Here is a 17,567-nt window from a genome sequence, read left to right on the forward strand (position 1 = left end):
GAGCGCGGCCCGGGGAGGCCGGGCGGTATTCGCCGCTTCCCACTGCCCGGCAAGTACCCGGCGGGGCGGGGCCCGGGGCCGTGTTCGAGATGTCAGGTCTGGCAGGGACCGGAGACGCTCCCCGCGCCCGGCTGGCCTCGCCCCTGTCTATCTCGCCCTTGCCCGGCCTTGCGCCCGGCCCGCGGGAAGGGTCATTCCGGGCAGAGCCGGGTTCCGAGTTCGTTGACTCGTTCGGCAGTATCTGTTGAGCGCCCATCCTGTGCGAGCCCCTTTGGGGACGCCGCAGTGAACAGCAGCTGATGCTCTCAGGAGTTAGCGAAATAAGCAAAGTTTGGGCTGTGTCGATCAGTGTTCTGTGCCCTGGAGACACGTAGAGCAGGGAAGGGGACCCACAGGCTCTTGGGGGATGACCTGGGCGGCCTGAGCTTCTCGTGGGACAGAGAGAAACAGGGATGAAGGGGTGATACGATTAGTCGGGGTCAGAGTAGAGGGCACAGCTGTACTGGTTGCAGAGGGAGAGGTGGCTATGTGGCCAGGAGCTCACCCCCACTCCATTCCTGTCCCCGGGGGCAGAGCCGTCTTAGCTGGAGGTGCCCAGCTTCCGCCACCCCACGCCTGCTGGGCTCATATCACCTCATCTTCAAACCAACCATTACACCTATTTTATGGATAGGAAACCGAGTCTAGCCGTGAAAGTCACACAGGAAGTGAGGAAGCTGAGGAGAACGTGGAGCCCCTGCCAGTGACAGGCCAAAACTCCTCTGGAGCTGGGGGCCAGCGAGGCCTTATCAGCTTCCTGTGGACTCATAGGCTCATCTGCGTTCTTAGGGGCTACGCAGACTCTCCAGCTGGGACTGGTGCCAAAGGCTTCCTGGAGGCGGCGGCATTCTACACAGGTACCTCGCCCGGATCCCAGTGCGTACAAGCCGCAGAGGGTTCGGGAAGGATCCCGTGGACACGGGCTCCCAGACAAGTGCAGACGGCACTGGGCAGCTCAAGTCCTCCCTGCCCAGCGGGAGCCCCTCAGAGCCGCCATATCCCCCACCGCCCAAGCTGCAGCCCCCCACAAACTGCTGCATGAGCGGCTGCCCCAACTGCGTGTGGGTGGAGTATGCCGATGTGCTGCTGCAGCATTACCAGGACGGTGGGGAGCGGGCCCTGGCCGCCCTGGAGGAGCACGTGGCTGACGAGACCCTCAAGGCCTTTCTCAGGATGGAGATCCAGCTTCGCGTGAGGTGCGGAGGCTGAGCCGGCCTGGCCCAGCGCTCGCCGAGGGCTCCTGCCTGGGGAGCAACACGGCCTCCTCTGTCCGCGGCCCCTCTGTGGGCTTGTGTCGGGTGGAAATCGGAAGAATTATTTATTGACTTTCCCTGAGAATAAACAAGGTCTTTGCGGTGGTGAGACTGGAGGCCTCTGTGTTGTCATCAGACGTTCACTGAGCGCCTCGAGGAAATAGGACTCATTTTCTTCTCTATTCAACAGTGACCCCAGGGGCCCCCTTCCATGTCCCCACATCCCAGATGTCCCGCCCAAAGGTCCTCGGTGTTTACGGAGCAGTGTGGCGGAGGGAGCACCAACTGGCCCAGGGAAGTTGCCATTGGCAAAGCCCTTGGCAGACACAAACGCCACCAGGCAGCTGGGAAATGCCCCATTCGCCCAGCCGCAGTCAGCCCCCAGCTGCTGGGGTCCTTGGGGAGACACCCACCCACCAGCCGATCAGCCTCAGGGACCTGAGCACCGCTTAGCTACTGGTCAGTCCTTCCAGCCCACGTTGCCACAGCTCCCACAGCAGTCGGCCAGGGCGGAAGCGACTCCAGGCTCTGATGGCAGTGTCCTGGACAGGGCGGGGTTGCATGAAGTTATGCAGGTTTATTTAAGGGAGAAGCTAAGGTGGTAATACCACTTGCATGGGATTTGAGCTGACAAATAGGCCTTCCCTTGAATATAAAGCCAGTACTTCACATGGACATGGAAACCGGTGGCCCAGAGGCAGACTGGTGCTGTGCTGAGGACACCTCATCCGACACCTGTCTTGCACGGCTAACGAGTATCATCCAGAAGCTCTCAGAGTTTTGACTGGTTCGGAGAAATGTGATTATAGCAACACAATTTATCAGACTCTATCTCAGAGGCCGTCTAGTCTGATCTGTCGTGCAGATTTGAAAGTGGAAGAGAGAGTTTTCCCAATAGTGCAGCACAGCGGAGCTCGGTGCCCCCTGGGCTCCTGAGGGGTCTGCGACACAGAGGTAGCTTATCTCAGATGTAGGAAGAGGTTTCCTCTGTGTTTTCCTCAAAAATATGGAGTCATAACATGTTTTCTATAGGCACACGTGTGGGTGTATTCACATGTGTTTACACGTGTATGTATGTGTGTATACATACATCCCACCCAGTGGACCCTATGGGATTAGCCTTACTTTAGATTCAACAGTCAGGGCAAAGGCCCTTGCCATGTGACATTCCCAAAGAGAAGCCGCTGGCCTTGCCCCTCCTAGTTGTAAACATGTCGATGCCAGCGCAGCGTCGGCACCAGGCTTGCTGAGACTGCCCTGCGGGCGCGCGCCTCGTCTTTGTTCAGCCCACCGGTGCTTACTGAGCGTCTGGGAAGTACCTGGCGCTGGGCCAGACGCCAGGGTCTCGTGGGCATCTGCCCTAGTCCACTTGTGTGGAGGACAGCTTAACACAGTTAGCCAACCACAGGGCGATAACGCCTCACCCGTCAGAATGGCCATTATCAAAGAATCAACAAATAGCGTGTTGGCGAGGACGTGGAGAGAAGGGGGCCCTCGTGCACTGTGGGCGGGAATGTAAACTGGTGCAGCCACGATGGCCAATAGTATGGAGGTTCCTCAAAAAATTAAAAACAACTACTTTATGACCCAGCAATAACACTCCTGGGTATTTTTCCAAAGAAATCCAGAACTCTAGTTTGAAAAGAGATATGGACCCCTGGGTTCGTGGTGGCGTTACTAGTAATAACCAAGATGTGGAAGTCACTAAGTGTCCACTGATGGATGAGTAGATAAAGAAGCGGCACATACATACAGTGGAATATCACTCAGCCATTAAGAAGGAAATCTCGCCATTCGCGACAACGTGGGTGGACCTAGAGAGTATTATGAGTGAAATAAGCCCGAGAAAGACGGATGCCGTGTGATTTCACTTTTATATGGATCTTAAAATAGAAGCAGACTCATAGATGCAGAGAACAAACTGATGGTTGCCAGAGGGGAGGGGGGTTAGGGGGATTCGTGAAAAAGCTGAGAGGGAATAAGAGGTGCAAACTGTCAGTTTATGAGTCACGGAGATGTCATGCACGGCATAGGACAATAGTGTCATAACTGCGTGGCGACAGATGGGTTCTAGACTTACTGCGATCACTTCCTAAGGTACATAAATGTCAAATCGCCATGTCAGACACCCGAACCTAATACAACCTACGTCAACTATGATAAAAAACAAAATTATCCAAACGTTTAACCGCACGATAAGTGATGAGGGAGAGAGCCCAGCTGCCCTGAGGCCTATCGGCTAGGCATCCTGGTCCAACCTGGGATGGGGGGCGCCCTAAGGAAATGATGCTGGGGAAGAGCCCTGAGTCCCAGGAGGGGCGAGCTGGGGGTCCGGAGCAGCAGGTGTGAAGGCCCTGGGGTGGAAGGGGCTCCCTGGAGCACGGCAGGAAGGCGGGATGAAAGCTGAGGCCGAAGAAGTGGCTAGGGGCCAGGCCACACAGGGCTTGGGGCCACGAAGGCGGGATCTCCTGGAAGTCAGGACTGAAGCGGGGGGCCCGAGACAGCAGCCAGTGCTGTTTCGTTCATGTCTCAAAGGACAAGCAGCTACCAGAGAGTCCTGCCCTTGTCGCTGTCCGTGGTCTCACTGCCCTCCCCGGTGTGTCCCTCCTTCAGGTGCTGACTACACCAAGCCCCTTCCCATCCCCCAGAATCCTCAGCGGCGGTGCCTGCGGACTGGCCTTGACAATCTCATTAGTGTGGCGTCAGGGAACCGTCCTAATCCGCTTACCTGGGAGTGGGATAAATGCCCGGTGACCCCGTGGTGAGGGCTGCCCAGCCACTCGACCCACGGCCCGAGACGCCCCAGTGCTTGGTGAGTAGTCACCTTCCCCAGCTGCCTTTCCTGGGGCCATTTACCCAGGGGAATTAGCGGGCATCTGCCCAGAGGGTGGGAAGCTGATGGGCTTTTCACCACCAGGTTGAGGCCTGGATCTGTGAGAGCCCACCACGGCCCTCTTCTTCAGAGAGGACACCCAGCTGGTCACCTCTCTGCCCTCCCCCCAAGTCAAACGGTGGTACAGGCTGTCCCCAAGGCCAGCAATGGTCTGAGAGCCTTGGGCCACGCGTGCTCAGTCAACTTGGGTGGGCACCAGCCAGAGGCAGGGCTGGGGCTGGGGCCGCTTGGGCGGTGGTCACCACAGGACAGCTCCATCAGGCTCAGAGCTGCCCACGCCAGGCCGATGGCTCAGGACTGGGGACGGAGCCTATTTGGGCCTACGCTGTCTGGGCTGTGGGAGTGAGTGTCAGGGTCTGGTCTGCCTTAGACCCCTCCTGGGCTGGGGCTGGTACCAGCACTGAGACTGAGCCTTAGGGAGGGAGAGTCCATGGCTGGGTCCACCCCACGCAGGTGCCAGCACCCACCACCGAGCCTTTGGCCAGTGGGGCCGCTTGTCTTTGCCTCCTGGTTGGTCGCAGCCTGGACACTCTAGCAGGCAGCTGTCGGCAGCCCAAGGCTTGAGTCAGGCGCTGCAGCCCGCCAGATGCGGGGCAAGAAAGGAGACCCAAGAGGTGGTGCCTGGGGAGTGTGGTGAGGGGGCGGTGGCTCCTGTCTGTGTCGTGGGCTTAGCCTCAGAATGTTCTGGACCCCAGCGGCCCTGAGGGATTGCTTTCCCTCTGGTGCTAATAGGCTTAGAGGAAGCTGAGCTGCCCTTGACCTTGGCCAAGGTTACCAGGGCTTAGGGGATCTGGGGAGAGGAGGGGAGGTCCCCCTGCGCGGTGGTGCAAGGACACCAGTAGGTGACACTGGCCCCAGAGCGGGCTCCGAGTACGGCGAGCGGCGGCCGGTACCGGCAGAGGGAGGACACTGCTGGGCGACGATGCCGCAGCTCGGCGTCTCTTTCTGAGACAGGCCGCTCCCTGCCTGGCACCCCGCCCCCTGTTTGCCAGTCATTCTGCAGTCCGCCTTGCTGCTGGGTGCCCCTCATGCCACGTGACTGAGACGAGTGTCCCAACCCCCAGGGATTGGGGAGGGAGTGCAGAAGGGGAGGCATGTGAGGAGGGGTACACTTGCGGCCCCCCTTCCTGGCCCCAGTGGAGCCCTGAGTGGACATGGCAGAGGCTGCTGTCCAGTCGTGCTGAGGGCCCCCTATGTCTCATGTTTTGGGTTTTCCTCTGCTCCGGTGGGTTGAGGGGGATTGGAAGCAGGAGGGATGACTGGATGATCCCCCGACCCCCCGCCTGATCTGCCCCCAGCCCACGGCCTGAGGAAGTTCAGAAGCCAAACGTCACCACAGGGTCTCTGCCAACCTGGCCATGAACCTGGAACTGCCCAAGCCCGAGATCCGGTCGGCCACCAGGGTGACTGGGGGGCCCGTCACCCCCAGGAAAGGACCCCCCAAATTTAAGCAGCGGCAAACCAGGCAGTTCAAGAGCAAGCCCCCCAAGAAAGGTGTCCAAGGGTAAGCAGAGCTGGGGAAGGGGCGCCCCTGTGAGGGGGTGCAGGGGCCCGGCCCCAGGCTTCACAGCAGGGACGTGGGGCTGCTCTCCATCCAGGGCTGGGGAGCTGGGGCCTCAGCACCCTTACCTGGCCGAGCGTGGTCCCGTGGCCCTAAAGGGGTTCCCGAGGGCCTGCTCGGGGCCTGTCTAGGGCTCCCCATTCCACGGCATGGAAGCGGGAGGGGCTCAGGACAGTTCCTGTCACTCTCCAGCTGTTACTGCCAAAGGGACCTGGGAAGCACACTCACTCACACACACACACCCAGGGCACACAGCCCGCCCACACACCCGGGGCACACACACAACTCACACCCACACACCCGGGGCACACTCACAGCTCACACCCACACACCCAGGGCACACTCACAGCTCACACATACACACCCGGAGCACACTCGCAGCTCACACATACACACCCGGGGCACACTTGCAGCTCACACATACACACCCAGGGCACACTCAGCCACATGCACACCTGGGGCACACTCACAGCCCCCCACGTGCACCCGGGACACACTCACAGATACTCCATGCTCTTAGGAACCTATACTCAAGGGCAGGCACACCGCTGCGCCCCCCGCTCCACTCCCTCCCTGGCCACTGTCCTGACCGCTCTGTCCTTGCAGGTTTGGGGATGACATTCCTGGAATGGAAGGCCTGGGAACAGGTATGACAGCTGCTAGGTACCCCCAGTTCCCCCCACTCACCTGTCCACTAATATGCGGGGCCCAGGCTTACTTGGGGCACTGCCCCCAGCCTGTCCTTCATTTTCTCTCAACACCAAGTGTCGCATCCCCCGGAAGTGGGGTTTTTCCCACAGGGTGGGTTCACCGGGGGCTTGGAGGGGCCAGAAGAAAATGAGACGCCCTTGCAGCCCCCTCCCCCCCAGCAGCAAGGCACACCTTCTTCCTTCTCCTCCCTTGGGCCTGCTTCACTCCCTCTCTTCCGGGGTGGGGCACCGCCCCCCCCAACAGCTGGAGTGTCTTGGGAGGTGGGTCTTCACCAGGACCGGTACGCTCAGCATTCAGGGTGAGGCCATGGCCCGTCCTGGTCACGCTGGCCCCTTCTCCTGCAGACATCACGGTCATCTGCCCATGGGAGGCCTTCAACCATCTGGAGCTGCACGAGCTGGCCCAGTACGGTATCATCTAGCAGGACCAGCCGGCCACGGCCCCTCCCACCCCCGCTGCCCGCTCTGACCCCTGCTCAGGATTCCAGTGTGGGGACCGCCCCCGAAGGCATTCGGATCACTGGCTTGTGTCTGCGGACCATTGGAGGGGGTGTCAGGCCTCCTGATCCCAAGAGCCCACCACTTCCATGCCAGACACTGTTTTGGGGCCCCCCTGGTCCTGCTTAACTTCCAGAGACACTGACCCACAGACCCTCTCCTCCCGTGGCTGGAAAGCCAGGGCAGCACCTCCCAGGAGCGTCCCCAACACCGCAGCCCCCTGTCCTGCCTGTCGGAGGTGAGGACAGCACCCCACTAGCCATTCCCAGCTGGTGCTCCTGTGTTGGCGTGGGGAGTGGTGGGGGTCCTGGGATGTCAGAGAGCAAGCGAGGCCCCTCCGAATCCACCACGCCTGTGGAGAGCTTGTCCTTGGCCCACGTTTGCTCTTCCCATTTAAAAATAAAATTTCTGTGCCCTGCTGACCCGTCTGGGGTGTGCTGGGCATGGGGACAGGGCCCAAGGGTGTGGGTGGCTTCAGAGGAGCATGTGGACAGAGGCACAGGCCTGGCCAGGCCAGGAGGGAAGGGAACCCTTTGGGCGCTGCCCCCGGGCCCGCGATGACGGGGGCCGCACGCAGCCAGGCCAGGGCAGGGGCGAGGCGGGGGCTGCACGCACGCCCAGCGGCCAGGGCAGGTCTCACCGAGGAGGCGGGACTGGACAAGGCCCAACAGCAGCCACGCTAGGAGCAGAGAACGCCTATCCCCACCACACAGGTGAGAGACAGGTGCAGAGACACTGGGGAACTGGCCCAGTGGCCCGGCCAGCCCGTCCTTAGTGTCCACTAAAGCTGGACAGATGCACCAGTGACCCAGCAGTTCCATTCCTGACACCATACCTAGAGCAAGCCGGCGCACCCCCACACTGACCCACGCCACACTGTCCCTGGCCGCAGTCATCGTCCAGAAGCCGCCCAGTACACATCAACATGGACCAGGTGGGCTGACCAGGCGGTGGCTCCCAGGAAGGGCCTCCATGGACCCGTCTATGGGAATGCCAGAGAGGCCCCCCAAGGGGAAGATGATAAAGCCAGAGCAGAGGTGACTGCAGGGAGGGGACGAGGGGGCCTGCTCGGCTGGATCTAGACGTGGTGGTGGGTCCACAGGTATTTAGATAGGTAAGAATTCCTCATGTCACCCACTTAAGATCGGTGCAATTTACTGTGTGAATGATACATCTCAATAACACTTACTCCCCGCAAAACAGCCTTCTGGAGGCAGAGGCCTGGGAAGGGGAGAGGTGGCCTCAGAGGAGTGCAGATGACAGGCCGTGGTGATAACTGGTGCTTCAGGGGTGGCATCATGGGCGGGGCCCTTAGGCGGAGCCTGGAAGGCTGGCACGGGAGGAAGCGGTCAAGTGCAGGGGTCAGAAGTGGGCATGGGGGTGGGAATTGAGGGCCCAGCAGCAGGATTTCACTCAGCTTTCTCTCTCCCACCTGGTGGCCTCGCGGGCACCGTCCTTGGGAGGCAGATACCGCCAGGCAGCAGCGCTCAGGCGGGCCTGCGGTTACACCCAGGCCAACGCGGTTGGCAAGCGCGGGAGCAGCGCGAGGCGGTGGTCTGGGCGAGAGGCTCTGGAAGTGCGAAATCGGGCGGCGGGGGGCCTTGGGAAAATAGACCGGGCAGGAGGCGGCGCCCGCCCTGCAGAAAGGGAACCTTGAGGGCCCAAGGCACAGCAGGTGGAGGAGGCCAGGTGTCTGAGGTGCGCGTCCACAGCGGCTGGTGCGGGACTCTGGCACTGGGAAGCGGGGGAGGCCTGCAGCCCTGTACCCCATCCCGGCGCCCCCGACTTTCGTCCCATCTGCCGGTCAGCCCGGGGCCTGCGTGGCTGGGGCGCCGCCACAGGCGCCGCAGCTCCGCTGGACAGGACCGGCCGCCCCGCCGGTTCCGCGGCTTTTCGTCGCCGCCTTGCGGACAGCTAGAGCCCTCACCAGCTGCGTGGCCAGCAGGAGCTCTGCCCCCTGGACCACCACGACCGCGATCACGAAGCCGCCCACCGCCCGGATGTTCTCCCGCAGCCACTGTCGGAGTGGCCCCCCGCAGCCCTCCAGGTGCACCACTCTCTGAGCCGCATCCTCATCCAAGCCCAGGGCACTGAAGCCGCACTGGTCGTTGACAGAGGCTCCATCTTCCTGAGGGTCGATGCAGCAGGAGGCAGGAAGGCTGCAGGCCTGGACCCCAGGCGAGCTGCAGTTAAAGTACCTGCGAGGCGCACCAGGCGTCAGTCCGGAGGGCGGGGCCCACTGTGTGAGACTCCTTCAAACTCCCATGGCCTCACACATGCGTAGTGGGCACACACACATCACGCACACACACACACCTGTGCATATGCACACATGCATGCCTGCATGTGCAAGCACAAATGCACATGCACGATGCATACACATGATGCACGAGGCACAGAGGTGCAGATCCACGTGCGCGCGGGCACGCGTACTAGGCGCACACACAGACACACACGCCACACCCAGGTTTCTGTAATCGGTCCTGGCACACAGTTCCCCTCTACGTGAAGGCAGAGGTGACAGCTTCTTGGCCTGAATAGACATGTTCAGTGAGATGGTGAGGGGGCGGTAATCACTTGGTGAGGGGCGGGGGTAGGACGGCCTGGCTTGGTAGATGCTGCAGAGTTGGTCTGAACAGATAGAGCCTGAGCAGGAGGTGGGCTGAGGCCTGGCAGAGGTCTCTGTAGTGGTCCATGTGTCATAGTAGGACGTGAGGGCAGGACTGGGCAGTGGCAAGAGGTGGGAGGCTTGGAGGAGCTTCCAGGGCCGAGAGGGAGCGTTGCCATCGTTACGGCCCTTAGATGCTCCTGACCCACAACGGGCATCCAGGTCCTGAGACCTACAACTTTGCCCCCTCGTCCTCCTCCCCAGACACTGTCTCATTTCCCAGAAGACTGAGCCTCACTAAGGCAGGTGTTCGAGAGCCAGCAGGGTAGTTGGTCACAACACAAGGGGCAGCCACCAATCCGAGATCACACGCAGCCACCAAACGAGAACAACCCATGTGGATGCTTCCAGAGTGCCCAGCACATTTTAGTGACTGTTGCGTCAAATAGCCAGTTTTCAAGAGTCTCCACATGACTCCATTTGTCATGATCGGGTGCCTGGGAAGGCCCAAGGGGGGGCATATACCACCTGTCGTGGGGGCCATGTGGAGGGCAGGTGCAGCCCCGTGTGTCTACACGTGGGGGACAGATGACAAAACATATCCTGGAGCAGAATGTGACTACACTGTGCTGTGTTCCTCAGCACTGCTTAAGCACACACGTGGACACACACACACACACACATGGACCCATGTACACACGTGGACACACGCACCCATGCGGACACGCGCACCCACGCGGACACTTGCACACACACACGCGGACACACGCGGACACACGCACGCACATGGGCACACGCACCCACGCGGACACGCGCACACACCGCAAAAGGAGACTGTCCTGAGTTAACCTGAAAGCTATTCGCATTTGACATTGAGGTGTTTTGTATGGTGTCCTTACCTAAAACCCCAAATTGGCATTCTACGTCTGCTGGCTGATGTGGCCCCTTCTCTGCGAGAGCCCCTGCATGCTCCCCTGGCCCGTGTGTAAGTGTGGGTGTGTGCACGAGTGTGTGTGTGTGCGCGAGTGTGTGTGTGTGTGCGAGTGTGTGTGTGTGTGCGAGTGTGTATGTGTGTGCGAGTGTGTATGTGTGCGCGAGTGTGTATGTGTGCGTGAGTGTATATGTGTGTGCGAGTGTGTATGTGTGCGTGAGTGTGTATGTGTGCGCGAGTGCGCGCGTGGCCGCCCGACCGCCCTCCTCCCCTGGGCTGCTGGACTCACAGGTTCTGCTGCCAGTCCTGGTAGGAGGCGGCCCCGCAGCACCGCAGCCCAAGCTGCACCTGGTCGACGAGGAAGTGCAGGTCGGGGTCGTCTTGGTACCGGGTGATGGCCAAGCGTAGGGCGTGCTCCAGGCCGTCCTGCAGCGGGCCCCAGAGGGCCACCACCAGGGCCCCCGCCACGGCCTCCAGCACCAGAAAGGCGAGGAGGCCCGCGGAGAAGCAGCGCAGCAGGAAGGTGTTCTCGCAGAGGGCGCCCAGGCAGCCCGCCAGGCTCACTGCGCTGACCACCAGCCCCACCAGCAGCAGCCCCAGCATGGGGTCTGCGGGCAGGGGGCCCCCCCAGCTACTCCCTAGAGACCCCTTGACGGCCAGGCCCCAGAGCCCAATGGCCAGGGCCAGCAGGCCAAGCAGAGAGAAGAGGAAGTTAGACAGAAAAGTCAGACACTTGAGGCAGCTGGTTCCCAGGGAAAGGGAGGGGGCCGGGCCTGCCGCCCATCCCACCTGCAGGGCTGGGCCCAGGGGGCTTGACGTGAGTGGGCTGCTCCCGGAGCGGGGTGGCTCCTGGCTCCCAGCATCCTGCAGAGAGAGGAGGAACAGGGAAGTCTCACCCGGGTGACTTGTGGGGTAACTGCGCCCTGCCAGTCCGCGGTGGCTACTGAGCAGGCGTCTGTGGGAACCCGTGCTCCATGAGCACGCGCCTCTCCCTGTTCCCAGCTCACCCATGTGATGAAAGGTGTGCTCATGAGGGGACTTCTCCACCTGGGCCCCGGGTGCGGGCCCGCTGGGCAGAGGGGCCAGATCAGGCAACCACCCTTTCTGCCTCCCCCTTTGAAATTGGCCCCAATGTCCCAGGATCCACTCAGTCACCCCCACTATCTGAGTGCAGATGCTGTGCTGGGCCCACGGCAGCGAGGCACAGGCCAGGAGACCAGGGCCCTGTGGGACGCATGGCCTTCCAAGGGGCCCTGCCTTGCCCTATGGCAGGATATTTAGCCAAGCCCAGGGGGCCCTGGCCATACCAAGGGGAAGAGTAAAGGGGTCCTGAATGTTGGGGGACCCATCCCCTCTCTCCCAGTCCCCCCATAGAGGAGTGGCTCATCGATTGGTGAGGTTTGGAGAAGCTGCTAAGCCTGTTCGACTTGGCCCTTAATGAACCATCTGTTTCAGATCCGCCCACCCCCTCGCCCACCCCGCCCCCTGGCACCCACAGGTAGAGGCAAGAAGGACTTCTGGTCTCTCCCTGCAGAGAGAGGAGCAGCCCGGCCGCGCTCGCCCTCGCTGGGAGACCTGCAGGCACCCAGCTCTGCAGCGATGCAGTCGGGCTGCGCGGAGAAGCAGGAAACTGTGCCCTGCGCCTGCAGGGGTCCCGTTCCAGTCCAAGCTGCCAGAAAGAAGCCGTCCCTCCCCCCTGCACCCATCTGCTCGGCGTCGATGCTTTGTTGATTCTGAACTCAGAGCAGAGAAGAGGGGGCTATTTATCAGCCCCCCAGAACCCAAAAATCAGTAGGAGCCAAAGGACAGGCTGCGGGTGCCAGGTGGGAGGGCTGGAGCTTCTGGAGACCATGGTCACAGGCCGAAGGGTCATCTTGCAGCTCCATGGCCGGTGGGGAGGACATTAGCCTTCAGCCCCTCCTGAATCCTGAGCCAGAGGTCACCCCCAGTTCTGCAGAGACTTCAGACCCCTTGTCCAGGGGCTGGCACTGGGCCGAGTGACGGGAGCAGCAGGGCAGGGGCCGCAGGGGAGATGAGGAGGCCGAGGAGGCTGGGGGTGGGTGGAGGGGGACGGGAGGACTTGAGGGAAGCCTGATGGGCCTGGTGGGCGCCTTCCTCTGGCACGTGCTTTCCTGGGGGCATGGACACACCCCGTGCTCAAACACAGGGCAAATCTGAACAGGGTGCTCAGTGAGGTTAAGTGTTTGATTAGTAAAACCCCACCCCCATCTTAGCAGCTCCTATGGGCTTTGGGGCTGGGGACACCTCTGACCCTCAGTGAGGCCACCAGGGCGCTGGCTTACCTGAGACAGCAGGGGGCTCCTTTCCCCCTCTTCCATCGTCCACGTAGACGGGTGCACTGGTCCCCTGCCCAGCCTCTCTGGCTGGGACACCAGGGCTGGTGTGCTGTGTCCCTGGCCACTCCGGGAGCCAGGAGCTCAGAGCCGGCTGAGCTGTGAGCCGCATCAGGATGCTGCGGTCACTGTGGGATCATGTGAAGAGTCACATTTTAGGGCTTAGGACAACCCCCGCGTGTCAGATGCAGACGAGCTCTCTGCTTGAGCTGGAATCTCGGCCCCGCCTTGTGCATGCCCTGAAACTCTGTGCAGGCACCGTGTGGGTGGCGCTGTGAGGGTGCTGGCCCCAGGCCGTCGCTCCAGAACTCCAGTGTGGGCCTCGTTCCAGCAGGTTCCGTGGCTGCTCCATCACCTCTCCCAGGGACACGGGCCCCTGTGGTCCCCAGTGACCCGCCTGCAGCTAAATGCCCGTTTACTCCCCGCATTTACTCCCTATAAGAATGAGATGCCAGTCTACGGCCACCCCCACCCTGAACAAGCCCAATCCCGTCTGATCCCGGAAGCTAAGCAGGGTTGGGCCTGGTTAGTACTTGGATGGGAGACCACTTAGGACGACCAGGTGTGGTAGGCGTTAAAAAAAAGAAAGAGACATTATCCAGTGGCCAGATCACATCCTTCCTGGTACAAGGTGCCCTCTGAGCTTCTCCGGGTAGGACTTTGTCGTGGTCACCACTGTGCCCAGTGCCTGAAGGACCCGGGCCATACAGCCTCCATGCAGACAGGTGTTCTTGAGGCTCTGACTCTGCGGTGTCCTGTCCCCTCTCCTCGGCCTGGAGAGCAGACCCCCATCCACCCCCGACTCTGCCAGGCCTGGGGCACCCGCTGGCTGCGCCTCCGTGGTCCTGCCTGTGACGCCTGTGAGGTTGTGAGGTGTCTGTCAAAGCTGTGGTTGGCTTCCGGGGCCCTCTGGACTCTGGAGGTTGCGGACGGCAGAGACTGCGAGGCCCGCGTGGCGCACGTGTTTCCACGGCAGAGGAAGGGGACCTCCCGGGCCGTGTCTGTCTCCCGCTCCGGTCTGTGCTCCTTGGCCCCCCCTGCTCGGCGCTCGGTCCCCCGCCTCGCTTCCTCGCTTCCCCCACCATTTTGCAGTCCAGCCACGTGGGTTGTGTGCTGGCCCCAAAAGGCCCGGCACTCCGGCACTCCGGTGGCCCTGACCTCTGGGCCTGCAATCTCCCTGTGTCCAGTCCCAGACCACCTCCTGCGGCGGGGGAGGGGGGGGCGGGGGGGGAGTGGCCCCCCCGGGGGGAATCACTTCCGGATCACTTCTCATCCTATTCTAATGCGATCAGTTCGCCTCCTTTAGTTTAGTGGTCACCTGTGTTTTGGCTCCGTGACCCCTTGCTGGCTTTCCACCCGGCTGAGCCCCGCCTAAGTTCCCCACCTGCCACCTGCAGGACTGGGAGCTGAGTAAGTGGTTGTTGTTTAAAGCCATTAAATGTTGGGAGGCTTTATTCCACAGCATTATTGTGACAACAGATGACTGAGATAAGGTTTATTACACTTTAGGGACTGCTCTGAGCCCGGGCCACACGGCACAGCAGACGCCTGCCGATGCCGTGGTCAGGAGCCCGCGTCCTAGCGTGCAGAGTCATACCGTAAGCAAGTCGGTGCACGCACGCTATTTCACAGGCTCGTAGGGTCACTCACGAAGCCAGCAAAGGAGGACCAATGGTAGGAGCGTGGTGGCCAGGGAGGGCCTCACCGTCAGAAGCCATCTGGCTCCCAGCGGCAGCCCCAAAAGAATGGAACACGGGACTCAAGCCAATGCACGGACTCAAGCCAATGCACGGACATGCATGCTCACAGCAGCTCTATTCACATTCACCAAAAGGCGAAACGACCCGATGTCCCTCCGTGAAGAAGGGGTGACACTGTGGGGCCCGTCTGTGCCGGGAGCACTACCCGACCATAGGAAGGGAGGCGCCGCCGCCCGCCGCCGCGTGGACGGACCTGAACACACCATGCTCGGTGGGGGAAGCGACCCCAAGGTCCACGCAGTGCGTGGTCCCGTTTATGTACAACACTCAGAACAGGTGCAGTCATGGTGACAGAATGCAGGCTGACGGTTCCCGGGGGGCTGGGGGAGGAAGCTAGGAATGATGGGGGGGGCTGGGGGGCAACTGCTGAATGGGTGTGGGTTTCCTTTTGGAGCCTCGAGGCGGTTGCACAATATCGGGAATGCACTAAATGCCACTCAACTTTTCAACAGTTAATTGTATGAGAAGTAAATTTCAATCGCAATTAAAAAAAAAAGAGGACCGCTGAGAAGAAGGGCCGAGGGGTGACGGAGTGGCCGCCAGCGACCTCGCTCAGCTGGAGCCAGGACTCCGAGACTCCCCAGGGTGCTCTCAGGGGCCCAGGTCTGCAGAGGAAGCAGCACTGGGTGGAGGGCGAAGGTAACTGTCAGGTGGTCACAACGAGTGCCTCAGTGATCCCATGAGGAGCTCCAGGGCTGCGATGGCCTGTGGAGTTGTCCCACATTGGGACAAGGAGCTGGGCCTTACTAGCCACCGACCATTATGGAGCATGGCTGCCTGGGGGAGGGGCGGTGACCGGTGGTGAGGGCAGTCCCCAGAGGGAATGCAGCCCGGTACCTCCGGCTGCCCGCAGGCTCGGGCTCAGTCCTGAGTGTGGATGGATGCTGTCACGCGTGGGAAGAGTGTGCAGGCCCCGGGGAAGTTTGAAGGGTGGTTGTTTTAGGATTTTGCTCTGAGTGAGATGGGGCAGTGATGGGTGCTGGGTGAAGGAGCATCGTGACCGACTCATGCTTTAGAAGGACGGACCTCTCGGACTGCTGTGCTGTGGGCAGGGGCCAGGGCGAGGGCGCCCGCTGGAGATTAGACCTTGTAAATTCAAATTGCCACGTCTTCCCCCAGGGTGACACCCAAGCCTCATCGGCGATTTCACCTGGCTCCAAAGCCAGGCTCTGGGGGTGCCGGCGGTCATCTCTCCCACTCCACCTCTGTCCTGTCCTTACACTGGGATGAAACAATAGTCACTGTCACTATCGTGGGCCGAACTGTGTTCCCCCCAATTCACGTGCTCAAGTCCCAGCCCAAGTACCTCAGAATGTGACTTGGAGACGGGCCTTTTAAGAGGTCACGAACCTCAAATGAGGCCATGAGGGTGGGCCCTGCTCCAACATCCTTACAAGAGGAGGAACCTGGGACCCAGAGAGAGACACCAGGGCCTTCGGTGAAGACACAAGACACAGGAAGCAGGCAGCCGCCCGCCAGCTGAGGAGAGAGGCCTCGAAAGAAACCGAATCGGCCGTCACCTTGATGTCGGACTTCCAGCCAGCAGACTGTGAGACAGTAAAGCTAAGCCACCCAGTCTGTGGCATTTTGCTATGGCAGCCCCAGGAAACTCATGCGACTAATATAACTTAAAAAAATCAGTATATTGTCTACGGCCATGCCACCCTGAACATGCCCGATCCCATCTGATCGTGGAAGCTAAGCAGGGTCAGGCCTGGTTAGTAGTTGGATGGGAGACCACCTAGGAAGACCAGGTGCTGTAGGCGTAAAAGAAAAAAAAATCAGTGTATTGCCTTCACAGTAAAATAATGGAGATGAAAAGTAAGTGATGTATGTGATAGAGTGGCATGTCTGTCGTCATGCAATGCTCGAACATGACGGCGCTGGGAGACTCAGGGAGAAGACGTAGCCTGGCCCTTCTGTAGAAGCACTGTGTTTGGTTACAAGACAAGCGAAAAGATCAGAGGCCATTCTGTACAAGAACAGGACTGACGAAGAGTAGGGAGATGCGTCAGCAGAATAAAAACCAGTCCGCCCGCCCTTTAGGCAACCCTATTCGATCTTCCCGCAATGCTTGTCCTGGACGCAGCCGCCTCTCGGCCCTTGCTGCCACCACGGTCTGACCTCTGGACTATTGTATCGGCCTTGTCAAGGGTGTTCCTGCTTCTCCTCCTGCCCCCTCCCTGCTGTCCATGCTCCCTTCAGCCTCCAGAAGAATCCTACGACATGCGGAGACCCTGCCCCCTCCACTCTCACCTCCAAAGGCTTCTTAACACTCAGAATAGAATGCAAGGCCTTGGCACGTCTGACCAGTTCTTCCTGACCCAGCCCGCCCCTGCCCGCCCCTGCCCGCCCCTGCCCGCAGTGTTGTTCTTGGAGCACGTCAGCCCTTCTCGGGCTCCTGGACCTCTGCACATGCTTCCCCGTCCTCTTCCACTCTCCCCTCAGACACTTGCGTGGACCACTTCACCTGGGACCTGCTCAAATCTCATCTCCTCAGAGAGTTCCTTCCAACCTTTTTATTTAAAATAGCCTCTATCACCCTCCATCCCCTCCCCAGCTTCCATCTCCGTCTGCATGGCCCTCTCATTGCTGACACATGTATTCATATGCTGATGTTTGTAATCTGTCTTCCCCTGGTGGGTCCCCCCAGGACAGGGCACTGGCTTCCTTCTGCTCTGTCCCCAGCATTAGAGAGCCATGCTACACAGAAAGTAGACACTGAGGTTAAGGAACAGAATGTGTCACAAACAGCAACACTGCAACAATAATAACAAAATCAGTGAAATTCAGAGGTGGGGATGGGAGGAAAGTTGCCTAACTTTCTTCAGCACAGGAGTTAAATAAATACATTCTGAAGTTGAACGAGGGGGTTAAAAAACAGGTTTTAAGAGGTTTTCATGACTCTTTCACAATCATAGGCAAGCTCGGTTACAAACTATGCAGAGCCCAGTGTAAAA

The 17,567-nt window shown here is 60.3% G+C and overlaps 3 protein-coding genes and 2 pseudogenes across 3 annotated transcripts; 4 read left to right on the top strand and 1 right to left on the bottom strand.

Annotated features, from left to right (window-relative positions):
- Window position 1: 1 nt before the first annotated feature.
- On the top strand, window positions 2–1,408 carry OXLD1 (oxidoreductase like domain containing 1; the record flags this gene model as incomplete). Its single annotated transcript, XM_006912360.3, has 2 exons — window positions 2–49; window positions 829–1,408. Coding segments are annotated over 2 exons (468 nt in total), but the record flags the coding sequence as incomplete, so codon positions are not given.
- Window positions 1,409–3,908: 2,500 nt separating this feature from the next.
- On the top strand, window positions 3,909–7,364 carry PDE6G (phosphodiesterase 6G). Its single transcript, XM_006912160.3, has 4 exons — window positions 3,909–4,104; window positions 5,484–5,689; window positions 6,353–6,393; window positions 6,802–7,364. The coding sequence occupies exons 2-4, from the start codon at window positions 5,544–5,546 to the stop codon at window positions 6,876–6,878; spliced, it is 264 nt and encodes an 87-aa protein (XP_006912222.1). The 5' UTR covers window positions 3,909–4,104; window positions 5,484–5,543; the 3' UTR covers window positions 6,879–7,364.
- A 728-nt stretch (window positions 7,365–8,092) lies between these two features.
- TSPAN10 (tetraspanin 10) lies at window positions 8,093–12,963 on the bottom strand. The gene is made up of 3 exons (XM_025047146.1): window positions 12,797–12,963; window positions 10,783–11,357; window positions 8,093–9,152 (listed from the first exon to the last, which is right to left on the bottom strand). Exons 1-3 carry the CDS (start codon window positions 12,830–12,832, stop codon window positions 8,759–8,761), a joined length of 1,005 nt encoding a protein of 334 aa, XP_024902914.1. The 5' UTR covers window positions 12,833–12,963; the 3' UTR covers window positions 8,093–8,758.
- Window positions 12,964–13,301: 338 nt separating this feature from the next.
- Window positions 13,302–13,421, top strand: LOC112480129 (annotated as a pseudogene).
- A 2,833-nt stretch (window positions 13,422–16,254) lies between these two features.
- On the top strand, window positions 16,255–16,373 carry LOC112480174 (annotated as a pseudogene).
- Window positions 16,374–17,567: the final 1,194 nt, after the last annotated feature.

This window comes from Pteropus alecto, unplaced genomic scaffold (assembly GCF_000325575.1).
Source record: "Pteropus alecto unplaced genomic scaffold, ASM32557v1 scaffold134, whole genome shotgun sequence".
Lineage (NCBI taxonomy): Eukaryota > Metazoa > Chordata > Mammalia > Chiroptera > Pteropodidae > Pteropus > Pteropus alecto.

Bases quoted from the DNA above. Each gene is read 5' to 3' on its own strand.
- PDE6G (XM_006912160.3), top strand. From the start codon at position 5,544: ATGAACCTGGAACTGCCCAAGCCCGAGATCCGGTCGGCCACCAGGGTG. The intron at 5,690-6,352 runs GTAAGCAGAGCT...CTGTCCTTGCAG, and splicing joins CCCAAGAAAGGTGTCCAAGG to GTTTGGGGATGACATTCCTG. The intron at 6,394-6,801 runs GTATGACAGCTG...CTTCTCCTGCAG, and splicing joins AATGGAAGGCCTGGGAACAG to ACATCACGGTCATCTGCCCA.
- TSPAN10 (XM_025047146.1), bottom strand. From the start codon at position 12,832: ATGGAAGAGGGGGAAAGGAGCCCCCTGCTGTCTCAG. The intron at 11,358-12,796 runs GTAAGCCAGCGC...CTCTCTCTGCAG, and splicing joins GGAGCCCCCTGCTGTCTCAG to GATGCTGGGAGCCAGGAGCC. The intron at 9,153-10,782 runs GTGAGTCCAGCA...TGCGCCTCGCAG, and splicing joins CAGGACTGGCAGCAGAACCT to GTACTTTAACTGCAGCTCGC.